We start from the raw sequence: 14,148 nt of genomic DNA on the forward strand, positions 1-14,148 counted from the left end.
GACCTTCTTGTTCAATGAAGAATCAGCGGACATCTTCAAGGTTTGCACTTGGTAAACCTAACAGCAATGCAATAAGGAAAAAGAAACTTGAGCAAACGGGATAGTCTTAAACAGGCAACCAACACGAACCAATCTGTACACGGAAATACGTATTCTTCTGAAACCTGACATACGAGATGCGCTCACTCATAGACGGCATGACGTACTAGAATAATAGAGGGATTGGGACCTCAAGTAAATGTTTGTTTCTATCCCTTTTATAGTCTGACTCAGTCATCAATTTATTTGTATAACGTGCGCGTGCAATCCAGGTTCGGTACCTCAAATTTAACGGTACCGCCTACCGCTCACTCTAATAACCGAGAAAGTCATGCCATCTATGGGTGAGCATATATTGTACACAAGCTTTTAGGAGACATCACATTTCTTTTAGGTTTGGTACCTCAGATTCGAAGGGAAAGTCTATTGTTTCTTCTAATAACTGAGTACGGCATACTATACGACATACTATGGGTAAGCGCATTTCGTGCGCAAGCTTCCAGACGAAGACATATTTCCGTGTACGTAAATATGAAACTTTGATACCGTTGTGGTAGATTTGGACATAACGATTTTAAGTGTAATAACGGAGAATTGTCAAGTTCTCAATAAAGTATAATATGGCTGATAATAAAAGTACAATTATAAGGTGCCTTAACTACAATTACAACAGCGAGGTGTTTGATGCATACTACAAAATATAAAATATTTCAAAACAAGTTTGAAAAATATCTGAGTAGAATTGATAACCCACATTCTCCAGCAATATTAATTGTATATGATATTGAAAGTTAACAAGCCATAACGTAAATATAACTATACTTTGCAGGCTTTCTAACTTTTAAACAGAATTAAATCTTATTAACATCTCTTTTCTGTTCGATATGACTTAGTGAAAAAAACACTTTACTCTTAATGATAAGTTACACAGAATATTCAAACTTGGGTCACAATATTCAAATTTTAAATCACCTTTTTATAACATAAAATTTATATCAAACAGTGTAAGAAACACTGTGGTATTATTATCGTCTTTCTAGTATATTAAAATAAAATCAAGTATTTATATAGTATGGTAAAATCAAAATTCTTTGCAGAATAAGTTATTGACTTTAATATATATACGTGTGGAGCATATGGGCAGATGGACATGTGGTCATATTAAGAGGTTTCAGCAGAAAATAAAAAATGTTAAATAACGTTAAAACATAATTACCTACATTGTTTTTCAGCGTGTTTTGTGATCGTATGCATTTTTTAAATATTTCATCCCGAACATATGTATAAAAAAAAGCTCATTTAATTTTACAATTTGACGAAGGCTCTTATAATAGTCAGTAATTAGACGTTGTTTAAACTACAATTTAAATAAGTCAAACGTTTTAAAAAGCAGTTCAAACACATCTTCCAGTTTAAAGTAAGGTCATTAAGAAATAATAAATTGAATAAGTGATCCTGATTGAAGTCCATGTTTCTATGTTGAATTGTAAAATTAAAAAGCTTTTTTTCTTAAAAAATACGTCTGAAAAAAGATAATAATTTAAAGGAATTCATACGCATTACTAATGTTTTGAAAAAGCATAATTTTTTTTAAGTGTTACTTAACTACTCCTATTTTTTGCCAAAATCTCCTTAAAAAACATACTATAATGTTTTGAAAACTGTACAAATATTTTAGGAGTTAATTAACTGCACTGAAGTATTTATTCTCATATTTGGGAGAGCAAAAGATTCGTGCTGTCAAATTGTTACTTACTTACCTCCCAGTATAAGGGCTGTCAAACTTTCTGAATTAGCATACTTACTTTGTCTAGTTTTACAAACACATTTTTTATTTTATTACTAATGAAAGACAATACTATTTAAATTATAGCATACGCTGCTTAAGTTGACAGTGATAAAAAAGTTTTTTACTGGGAGGCGTTTAGTTTTTGGCGTATTTAATATTTATTTTGTTGTTAAATGTTGTTTTGTATTTACTTTGTTAAAACCACATGTTTTTATATAACAATATACCCAGTTAAATACCGCATTTAATGAGAGCCTTCTCTCGCAGCTCTATACATTGTCAACGAAGGGGCATATTGTCACAGTTCCGATCCAAATAATAACAGACGAGTCACTGTGTGGAAAGCGATGGGTAAGAAAAACGATAGCACAGCTAGTGATAAGCAAAAATTTGCAGACTTGCTAGATTTCTTAGGACTAAATTCACATTTGATCATACATTATTAAATTATTCAAGCACTTTGAGTCATCAGACATAGTGATTACGATAGCTATCATGGTCATAAGCATAACAGTATGATTGGTAATTACGTATAAGCTCAAATACGCTTAAGTTGTTTGATCGCAGTTTATAAAGTCTTTTAACTTCACGAAAATGCTTTAAACAAAAACTAGGTGTGTCACATATAACACACCACAGAAGTAGGAACTTCGAATATAATTGAAATGTGTAAGAATTAAGAGACAGAACAAGAGATTCCGATGAAAAAAGAGAGGGGTTCCAAGAGGATATTTATATAATCATCATCGATCACGAAAGAGCAGAAAAATATGAAATGCAGAAGCGAGATAAATAGAGCACACAAAGAAATAAAATTAAATGTAAGTGTCAAGATGCTGACTCGTATGAGAAATGCTTACAGATAAGGTAGGGGCCTAATAAGTAGTTTTAAGTTCAGGAGGTAATTGGCTGAGGGACGAGAAGAGACTGACAGAACCAATTGGAGGGCAGAATGCAAGCGGTATATGATCGGAGAGAGAGAGAGAGAGAGAGAGAGAGAGTAGTAGAAGCTGAGATGTGAGGAGCCAAGTAACGTGTATAAGAGGAATCATCACGGGATTCTCGTATTGTACATACTTTTCGAGGTTGGATTCCGAGTATCAGTGTCGTTTTACTTTTCTTATATAAAATACTGGATTAGCATGATTCTTTTTGAGCGTGAAGATCGGAAAAGGGTCAAGGTTATGCTAGAGTTACTGAGAGAGAGAGCACGTTGGCACCCCAGGTACTGAGGGTGAGGAAGAACGTACAGGAAACATAAGGTTAATTCCAGTCTACATGACCCTAAGCAGAAGTGGTCATCAGAAAAGTCGTCCTTCTACGGCATTTATCAAAGTTTAAGATGTGAGGTTGAAAGTACAGTAGACAAAAGAGGATGATTAAGAGAGGTCAAGAGGCTACGAGGCATCTATCCTCTGGTCTAAAGCTCACAACATCCACATCAGGCCTACCTACCGTCGAGGCAAGCGCTGCATAAAGCAAGAAGATGTTGTGCATAAATTAAGAATGGACATGAGTGACATCGTCAGTTAAACTCGTCGTAAACAGGCCCAAGTTATGGGGGTAGGTAGGGACGTCGAGAAAAGCCAGAGCAAGGACCAAGGGATAGAGGCCCAGGGAGGTGATTGTTGTGGCATCATCCAAACATGGAGACTAAAGTTTAAGGTAACGAGTGTAAAGGGGAAAAAAGGACAGAAGGAGAGGGTATGACTGTAAAAGTGAGATAGGTAATGAAAACACGAATATTTAAGTAAGTGTAGGGATCAAGAGGAGTAGACGAAAAGGAAAGATAAATAGTACTGACGCAGGTGTAATTTAAATCGCGAACGAACGTTGCGGGGAGATCAGGACACGTATTGAAAAGAGGATTTGCAATATTATAGGTCGAGACAGGGATCAGACTCAGTGGTTCTATAGGTAAGGCCTAGGTGTGTGTGTTCGTAAGGTCAGCAGCGTCGAGAAGATGCTGAGGTAGACGCACCTAGCCAAGACAGATGGTCGCGTTTAAAAAAAAAAGCGTAAGGATGTTTTTTTTAAGAATTGTTTTATTTAAATAATAAATACGTATGGTGCCAATAGTTTCACTTACGGTAGATTAAAGCCATCCTATAGTATTTATGTAACCCAGACACGAACTCCTTTATTTTAAATACATCCAGCAAGGGAGAGTCCAGAGAGCGTGTCATTAAGCGGAGACGTATGAGAGAGAATTATGTCGGTATTTCTGCCCTGACGGTAATTCGTCTTTATTTGTAACTGTATCAAGATTTATTGAGAGATATGTCTACACTCAGCAAGGTGGCGTGTAAGCAAGATCACTTGATACAAATAATTTGTAATGCGTTGCTTCACCTGAAGGAGATACTACAAGAATGTCAAACAATCGCGTAGTATGGAAGTTGAATAAGGTATTTTAACAATATTGGAACGCTTTCTATGCAAATCGTAGATTGCTGATGCAAGTAAAGGATGTTGCTACTTCAGGATACGTCTAAAACGACAATCTAGGAAGAACGTGGAAAGTTAGGTTTATAAATGCAACGTGTCACATCGTTCACTATCTTAGAAGACTTAAAGAGTGACAGGAGCATGATTTAATAGTTCTAAGGGCTTTAGTGGCTTGAGCTTCAACTATGCAAGCCGTATTACAGTAACTACAACTACAATAGGTGGATTTAATAACATTTGACGAGAGCTTGATTCTATGGACCAGCTTCAAAGATCAGCTTAGTGCATTGGTTTATTAGGCTGAATATTTGGATAACGTTCCAAAATTTTCATATTAAGGATCGTATTTGATAGGTTAAGTCATGAACATGGTAAAAAACTACTTCCTTCTTCCCCAATGAATAATATATTTCCGCTTTTGCAGATTTAAAAGCCTGATACAATATCACACGAGTATTATACAATATTCGTTTACGTATATTATTTTACCATGAACCACTAAAATTTAATAACATGGTTGATTTTCAGGTATTATTAAATTTGTAAGACTAACAAATGGAGCTTTTAGAAAGATAAACAATTCATGAGTTTCCTAAAAAACAGAAGACATGCTCTAGAAATGGTTGATCAAGCAGTCAAAGAAGAGTTAATTATTCAAACTTTAATATGAGTGACAAAACTGTTAAAACCTAGTCTCAAAATAAAATTCTAAGGCTTCAACTATGAATAAGCATAGGTCTTTTACATATTGTTCGAATGGTCATAGTTTAAATAAATGTCCTAGCGTCAAAGCTTTGTATTTGACACAGAAGAAGGAACATATAATGAGATATAAATTATATTTCTTGTGTCTGAAGCCAGAATATGGCTCTAAAAATTAATATTTTTGTATGAATAAGAAATGTTAAGAAAAGTATTATATTCTGATACAGGAAGCATACAAAGTTAATACTACTGAACAAAGTAAACAGATAACACAACCTAGTTTTAATTTGCAGTCTTTTATGACAAAAAATTTATTGAAGGATAAAGTATGCTAAATTTTTCTGTATAATATTCTACTGGAATCTCCAAGTATATAGTGTTAATTTCCACTTTTTGTTCAACTGATAGATAGATTTACCAAAATAAGGATTGTCAGGGCTCTTTTATTTACAGAATTAAATACTTGGCTTGTATCTAAGAATGTAAAAAATAACTGGACCTAATCCAGGCATGATGTTAAGAGTAGCTTCTAACTATAAGATCTTATGAAGCAAGTAGTGTTAAAATAGAGGCCAACTTATTGGTCATACCTTTCCCAGTTAAAGTAAGCAAATTAATATTCTGACACTGCAGGTCCTGTTAATGAGGTGTAGATTAAACTAGGTTCTCATTTGAAAATAGCACTTGTTTCCGTTCCTGAGAAGAGCTAGAAACCAGAAGTTATTTGATGGGTTTATTTGGGCAAAACATGTCCACTAAAACCTTATCATTCAAGTTTTTTTTTTGTGTTAAATTTAATTTAAAGCTTCTTTAGAAGTCTTCTCTTCTCGGTATAAAGTCATTCAATTAACTGCCGTACTGTCGATAGAACCCCTTCAAATTTTGTGGCTAAATCTACTGAGCCATGTGTCAATTGTTAGCAGAAGAAATTTTAGAAAGTAGATAAATTTTGAAAATTATCCTGCCTAATAAGAGAAAGACGTCAGATGTAAGCAATTATTTATGGAACCTTTAAGACGTACAAAAAATGTAGGGTGGATCCTTTTTTTACCTTTCAAGTTAGATACTCACATTTACTTGCAATTGAATTGTCAACTTGCCACTAAATTGTTTTCTAACTGAGAGAACAGTTTACAAACCAATTCTGCAATATCAGGTGAATACGTCAACTTTCTGAATAGCTACTAAATCTTAAATCACATATTCTTATCCTCCTTACTAATTGATGTTGGTAACTTACTTACCATACTTACTTTCACCATGTTCTGAAAAATTCAAGCCACAATGACAAAATTAGTGCTTCTTTTTACAGTTTATAAAAAAATTTTTTCAAAAGCTCATTCAATGATCGCTTATACGAAGGACTTAAGGTCAGTCCAGAGATAGTTAAAAATTCCTACCTTATCGGTAAAGTGACTCAAATTGCACCACTTAATAACATTATTTATTAAGCAGCTACCTATTTTATCGAAAAAATAAGATTAAACCCACATTTTTGACACATCAAAATACAAATCAAGCCCCCACTTGGCCAAATTAATTAAAGCCATGCAATTCGAGTAACCTTATCGATAAGGTAGGAAACTTTAACTATCTCTGGACTGCCCTTAAGGGGCATTAAGCTCATTCTACCTTGGTGGGGTTTCTATACATTAGTATTTATTGTGGATGTAGTCCAAATAGAGCAACAAATTCTATTCGAACCCAAGAATTGTAAGTAATAACGAATCCTCTGACATGGAAATCTCATTCCAGATCAAAATAATTTTCACGTAAGCTTACATCTTGCCATCTGCCCCGTTCTTGTCCTTGCAAGTGTTAAAATAACCAACTGTAGATGAACGAGCTTGATTTTTAACAAAGGCTGATATTTTGTCTAATCGTTTCCATATAAATCATTATTATTTAAAAAAAACAAGAATAATACTTAATCTATAATTACTTAAAAATATTCTCTAGATAAATAGCTTTTTGCTTCAAACATGGGCTTCGAAACAATCACTGTTATGACAAGAACGTAGTGGCCAGCCAAAACCCCTTGTTCAAACTAAGGCTGCTTAAACACTAGGTTCATGGTAGAATGCCTAATCTGACACCTCTTTGTTAAAGGTCACATTGGGTACTAAGAACACTGAGCCATCAACAAAACGGTTTGTTCTATCCTTCTTTGCCCATTTATTTGACTCTCATGGTAGATTTTGTCCAGTCTTTATTTTATCTAAGTTTATGATTCAAGATACTTGGTTACTAAATTAGGACTGGAACTAGCCTTTACCCAAGTCTTTATTAACATCAGGCCACTGCCTAATAGATAACTAATTGTTTTAATTGAACTGAGCCAAACCTTGTGCGTGATTGTCTACCGCTCGTTGAAAGCTGTTGTTTTAGCTAAGATATTGGTTCTAGGACTACTGGCCTAAACGGTGCATATGTAGCATCCAACGGCGTGTTGAGTGGCATCATACAGGACTAAACCTAAAAATTTGATCCATAGTAACATTATTGACAATCAGATTCTATTTTCAAATTTTTTATTTAGAAAAGTCGTTGAATTCACAAGGGGCAATAACAACTCTGTTCGAATAAATATCTGTTCGTCAAATTATGCCCTTTTCCTGTTGGAAAAAGCCAGAAATGAGTTATTAATGTTAAATTATAATAATTATTAAACATGATATAAAAATGTTTTTTTAATTAGTAAATTGTAATAAGTTAATCCTTAGAAGCCTCTGCATTATCAATTGTATATTGGCATTACACAACCTTTGAGCATAGCAAAAGTTATTAGATAACTATTTGATATGTTATTAAGGATTAAGGAAAAAGGCAAGCTTTTCATTCATTCTTTTATTACTTATCATTAATTTAATCAGTGGGTGCTTGGGTACCCGAGTATCAAGTATCAATTCAACTACATTCTATGTCAGACAATATAAGGATGTCAATATATTTTCTATGAAACAAAATTGTGTACGAAGGTGGTGAAATTAATACTGAAATAAGTATTCATTTATAGGGTGTGATTTTAATAAAGCTTCTTACGTTTGATAAATAAAAAAAAAAAAAACAATTGTGGAGAATGAATTGCATAGATAAAAAGAGTACAACGTGTGGATATGGCACGATGGAATGTCAGGCTGGCCAATACAAGCATATCCGCTACCATCGAGTTTTACAACTATTTTAAAACATCTGCCTCGTCTAATACAAAATTTTTATTATCGTATTTGTATCTATCACATATGTTGACTCAGTTTATCTTACAATTTGTTTCGTAAACGATAACCACAATCATTATTAAAAAAAAATATGGATAATATGGAAGAAGTAGTTTCAATAACAAATGTTTATTTAATTTCATATTTTATAGAAAATATAACTAATGTATTGTGAGTTATATATTTCACAAACGCAATAGTAATGTATTCATGATTAATGACTTCAATTAAAATAATAAACATGGATATGATGGTCCTACATGTCAATGAATATAGCTTCAAAACGTCTTTAAACACGTAAAAAAGGTTCTGAACGAATGAGGCAGAACAAAAATTTAATATAAAAATTTTATGTTATTTATCCGTGGAATCTTGTATAAATAATCCAATATTGGAAAAAAATAGGAACTGTGAAAAAAATTTTTTTTTTAATTCTGTTTTTTGAAAATGCGTAATGATGAAAAGAATTCAATAAACAGTAATTTATATATGGAACAGTCTTTACTTATATTTAGGTTTGTCAAGCAAAACAAGAATTATTTAGAACAATAAAAAACTAAGTTACAAAAATAACTTATGATTCAGCCAATTTTATTAAGGAACAGTAAACCAACGTTTACAATAAAACTAATGAACAAACTGCCGGATATTAAGAAGTAAAATTTTTTTATTTTGGGATCACTCGTGGCAAAGTGGCTAGGGTACTCAGCTCGTGTACAGGAAACTGCACATCAGATTTAAATGGAAAGTACGTTTTTCTCTTTTTACAAGAGAATTCAGTTATAAGTAGAAAAATAATATGTAATAAAAATAAGAATTAACTTTCTGAACATATATACACTTTGGTGACAGGATGCGAGGTGGTTTAAATTTTGTGAAATAAGAAAATTATTTATCACTACTTTTTTCAGTGAATTGCATGATAATAGCATGAATTACCATCTTCCAAGAATAAGGGTACGTTCCATAAGGCGGGGTATTTACTGCACTGGATGTCGCAGAATGCACCTACATATGTCCAACTAAAAAAAAACTCTCACTTTTACTGTAAATAAACCTTTTTACGACGAGTAAACAAATTAAGTATTTTGTTACTCTGATTATCTATAGACTCCAGATTTCTGTAATTGATTATCTGCCTCATCCTTCAAAGAACTTATTTGAGCTTATTTGCTTGAACTATTTTGAGCTTAAGTAAATGTTCCGCAAAAACAGTACAGTGAACTAATCTGCGTACGTGATTAATTATGGTTAAGTAACGTTAATTTTAACATCGTAAAACCTAATTATACTTGTCAATAACTTATTTATTCCTGTTGTGATATATATTTTTACGTAGAGTATAGCATCTGAGAAAAAATAATTGAAAAATAATTACCTATCGACAATGTATTAAAAATTGTTCCGATGACTGCAAACAATAAGATTGTCCAAATATGGTCGAAGAACAATCTATTAGGCATGAAGTACCCTGCATCCAATATAATAGGTGGAAGCATGTATAAAAAAAAAGTATCAGGTGTTAAGGGAGATACATGAACATCATCCTTCTTAAATAAAAAAAATCCGACGACGACTCCAACTACTATTAGGAGACAAGATTCTGGAAATATTTTATTTAACTTTGGTGCCATATGAAAACCTGTAAAAAAATAACGCTTTTAGTAAAAAAAAAAAAAAAAACAGATTACGAAATATGGGAGTATTTTCAAATGTTTTGTGTTAAACCAAGTAAATCGTTTTTTTATAACTTTTGATATCTACATTAATATACTTTTAGTTCAATAACTCCTAAAATCATATTTGTATGATCCTGATGCAAACGGATACCATAAAACCTTTTTTTTGTTTGTTGATGTTTCAGTTTAATTCACAATATCCCTCTACCGTCTGCAACGGAGAACATAGTAAGTGTACGATGAATCTCTATTTAATTTTTCGTACGTTATAAGTTGCATGTAATTTTTTGCAACTTAAGCCTGCAGGGAAAGGCAGGGCATACGTATCGTAGTCAAAGTAAATACTCGTAATAAACATAGTATGGATGTAAAAAAAAATTGTAGTATATAAATTAATCACTCCTATCACACTATCAGTTACTTAAAATGTCCTTTGCCGTTGCATAATTGGTTTTGTGCAAGTTACACTTTTTTTTAGAGGTGTGGCTCGGTCTGCCCACCTAGTGATAACACTTATCTACGGGGTGGAATATACGTAGTCTGGATATATGTCTATTTTCTTGGTTCTAAGAATTTCTTCGTGATAGAAATAAGACAACGACTAAGATTATAAACATGATTATAAAAGAAATTACAATTGTAAAATATCCAAAAGTTTGTTTTTTAAAGTGTAATAATGTTACGATTAAATTAATACATCTTCAGTTTTTTTTGTAAACATTTAATATTACGAGCATAATTACTTAGTAAAATATTATAATGAACATAAGTGAGGGTATTAAAATCTCTGGCAGAAAAGCTCACACATTTAAAGTAGGTTTTGCTAGTTAGTCTGTTATTTCACTTAACATTGTAGCAAAGTATTATATTTTCAAACTTTTCGTCTTCGTATCCTGACATCATGGTAAAAAAGTTTAACAGATGGAAATCAATGCGAGTTTTTCATGTTGATAAATTAACTCATATTTAAGACTCTGAATGTTTCATTTACTTTTTAAAAAGTATAAAGAGATTATTTTCAAATAATGCAATAGTTTTCTTAAACTATTTCAAATGATATTGTCACTATTTCTAACAGTGCAACTGATACTTATTCGTGGGAGTTTTTGCGAGGTAAAGGGAGGGTACGTCATAGACTGACTTGAACTAACATGAAATTTTAGATGTGACAAACATATGAAGTGGATTCAAGAACAGCGAAAGATGTGAAAACGCCACAAGTATTGCTTTTTGCGAGTCGTCTGGAGCCCCAGCAGTAAGTGTAGGTAACATGAATGCTGGATATTGATTTTCTTAGGTTGGTGCTTCAAACCTAGTCTGGAATACGTGGCTGATAAGGGTGCCCACCCGTTCTTACGTCTGCAAGACATGCATTTAATCTTGACTTGACGCTCCATAGCCGTAAAAAAAAAATTAAGTCCACAACTTATTGTCTGTGCAAAGTTTATGTAAAAACTCGCAAGATCTGTCCACCATGGTCCACTTAGGATATAGAAATCATTGTACATCACCAGCGTGCATTATAAGAAAATGATGACGGTAGGCTGTAGCCCTAGGCCCCAGTAAAATAGAGGGCCCCAATTCAAAACAAAGATTTAAACCATAAAACAAAAAATATAATTTTTTAATTTTGAATCGGTTTCACCTGAAACTCACTGAATGGAACAACGTAATGTGTTAACATTTAATGTCAAAAGTTTTCAGTTTAAAATTTTACATCTATTCCTGACACTTCTCAGAACGAGAATTTTTTTATTGAGAACATACTTTTTCAGAATCCATACAGTTTATTTGATAACGTAAAAAGCTGTAAAAAGTAAAAAAATATAATTATCTCTTATTTTACAACTTTAGTACCTCAGCAACAAAGTCCTCAAGCTGAATCCTTACATTTTTCATCGCCACATTAATACAACTACATATTCTACCTATTTAAAAATCTATAAGATTCAAGAGATAACTATGAAGGTTACAGTGAAAAGCTGATCTCTCACTTAATAAATTCTTTATTTATCGATATTAATGCTGCTTTAGTCTCGATAAATGTTCAACATCATTTTTTTGACGCTCAAAATTGTATTCCTTAGATGCATTTCAAGTTTTCCTTTCAATTGGACTTCTTGCGACTTTTGGCATAGTAAAGACTTTTGTAAGCCCTAAAGGCTGATTTTTTAAACTTTTTTAGGTTGATACATATTTGTTGGCGCTTAAGGTAGTTCAACGTCCAATGACCCTGAGAAAGATCAGTAACCTTCTTGAGTACACTGTTTCCTAACTGAAATTTCCAGCAAATATGATTGCCTCTATACCTTAAGGTGATCTTCTCTGGCCTGTTATTGTAACCCCACACTGATTGGGATGAATACTATAATGTTTAAAGCTTTGGAGCTAGTTGTAGAGATCTTTCCCAACGTATCCTGGTATGACATCAAAAACGTTGGTGTCCAAAGCACCTTCTTTTTTTGCAGACTCAGTTGTTTTGGTGATCTAAGATAAAAAGATTGCTTCAAGATGGTTGTCCGTTAGAGATTGCCCCATTGGCTCAAGTTTATTTTTCCTTCATAGCTTTAAGGTTCTCCAAGCACATAACTTTAAGAGGATCGGTGATGCCTGGTTGAATGCTTAGAGTCGAGAGAGTAATATAGGGTCGTCGGTCACTGGGGTCCCCAGCCTTGAGACAAACAACTGTGCTCGTGATGTCTGCCAGTGAATGACTGATTTTGTTTAATAGTGGCCGGCTTTACATAGTTTTCTAGTCAACGAATCGTTTGCAGAAATAATAGTAATAATTTATGTGTTGGCAAGGTAGTTTAAATTTAGGTGGCCCTGTAAAAAACCGATGAGACTGATGGTTGAGTAGCGAACGTAAATACTTGTAATGGCCCTGTAAAGAGCCAGTGGTGAAATTTCTAGTTATTCCTTATTGTGATTCTTAATGATGGAGAGCCAGCTGTAGGTAGCTTGACTCTTATCCTTGGATTCTGTGTGTGTACGGAGACAGTATAATGGATAAGTGGGCCACTGACGGAAGAATATCTCGTCTTCAGGTCGTTTTCCGGTTAACCAACCGCTAATCGTTAGTCTGGAAAGTGGGGCTGGAGAATACCTTTTCTGTACACACAAAGATTCTTTCCCTTTACAAACATGGTGTACCTTCAGCCTTCACTCGCGTGGTGGCGTGACATCACTCGCTTATCCGAGTAAACTTCAAGCGTTCATTGGAAATTCGGGGGAAGGAACTACGTTCACTGAGATTTTCTAGTGAACGCACTCTTAGAGCCGAGTGAACTTCGAGCATTCATCTATAATTAGGAGAAATGAATTGCGTTCACTAAGATTTCCAGTGAACGCACTCGTAGAGCCAAGTGACATCCTAACCTTCACTGAAATCATCGATGTTTGTATTATTATAGCTCACTCACGACTACATTGCTTTGTAGCTATAGCGATCAAGGGAGATTAGAATTTGTAGCTATAAAGTAAAATTTCATGTCCTTTCTTATGATGACAGTAACTATTATACTATTTTAATAGTTGGGATTAGGTAAAAAAAATTCGAGTGTAACAATTAAGTCATAAAATTTCAAATTTTCTTCAAGTACTTGGTCTGAGAGTCCTGCAAAATATCACAGTGACCAAATACATGTATTCCATGGGAGTGATCACAACAGCTACATCCAGTGTGGCTAAAATTTTGTGCAGGGAAGTTGACAAAAGGTTTTAAAAAGCTTAATTAACTTGTGGTACCCAGATAACAGTACACAAAATAATTTTAGAGCTGCCAACATTGGTTTGTGAGACCACCCACAACCTCCCTTATCACTGTTTTAGCCAGTTGTAGGCATCTGACTATTTATACCCATGCATCACACCTAACTGGTTACTGCAATTTTTTCTAGCATTATCTTTAGGAAAGCAGTGTTAATGCATTTTGAATTTATGACAATGTAGCTTTTGGACCAGTAAAGTTAATTAAATAGTTGCTGTATTCAGTTTGGTTTTGTATTCTAGGGTCTAGATGAGTATGCACATTTAGATACCTACAACTGGCTTCTACGGTGATTAGTGAGGTTGTGGATTGTCTCACAAACCAATGTTGACAGCTCTAAAATCCTTTTGTGCACTCTTGTCTGGGTACCACAAGTTAATTGAGCACTTAAAAACTTTTTGTCAACTTTTCTGTACAAAATTTCAGCAACGCTGGCTGTAGTAGTTGTAATCACTCCCATCGAATACCTGTATTTGGTCACTGTGATATTTGGCTCTTAAG

General features: G+C 33.6%; 1 protein-coding gene across 1 annotated transcript in view; it reads right to left on the bottom strand.

The window, feature by feature from the left end:
• The window catches only part of Nhe2 (Na[+]/H[+] hydrogen exchanger 2), a 1,770,486-nt gene that overhangs the window by 1,679,667 nt on the left and 76,671 nt on the right, over positions 1-14,148 (bottom strand). Inside the window, exon 2 of the mRNA XM_089593690.1 lies at positions 9,578-9,841. Coding sequence (XP_089449816.1) covers positions 9,578-9,841 — 264 coding nt within the window. The remainder of the gene's footprint in view (positions 1-9,577; positions 9,842-14,148) is intronic.

The sequence above is a fragment of the Copidosoma floridanum genome, unplaced genomic scaffold (genome assembly GCF_036245765.1).
Source record: "Copidosoma floridanum isolate Cflo_tuat_1 unplaced genomic scaffold, Cflo_Japanese_pri ptg000020l, whole genome shotgun sequence".
NCBI lineage: Eukaryota > Metazoa > Arthropoda > Insecta > Hymenoptera > Encyrtidae > Copidosoma > Copidosoma floridanum.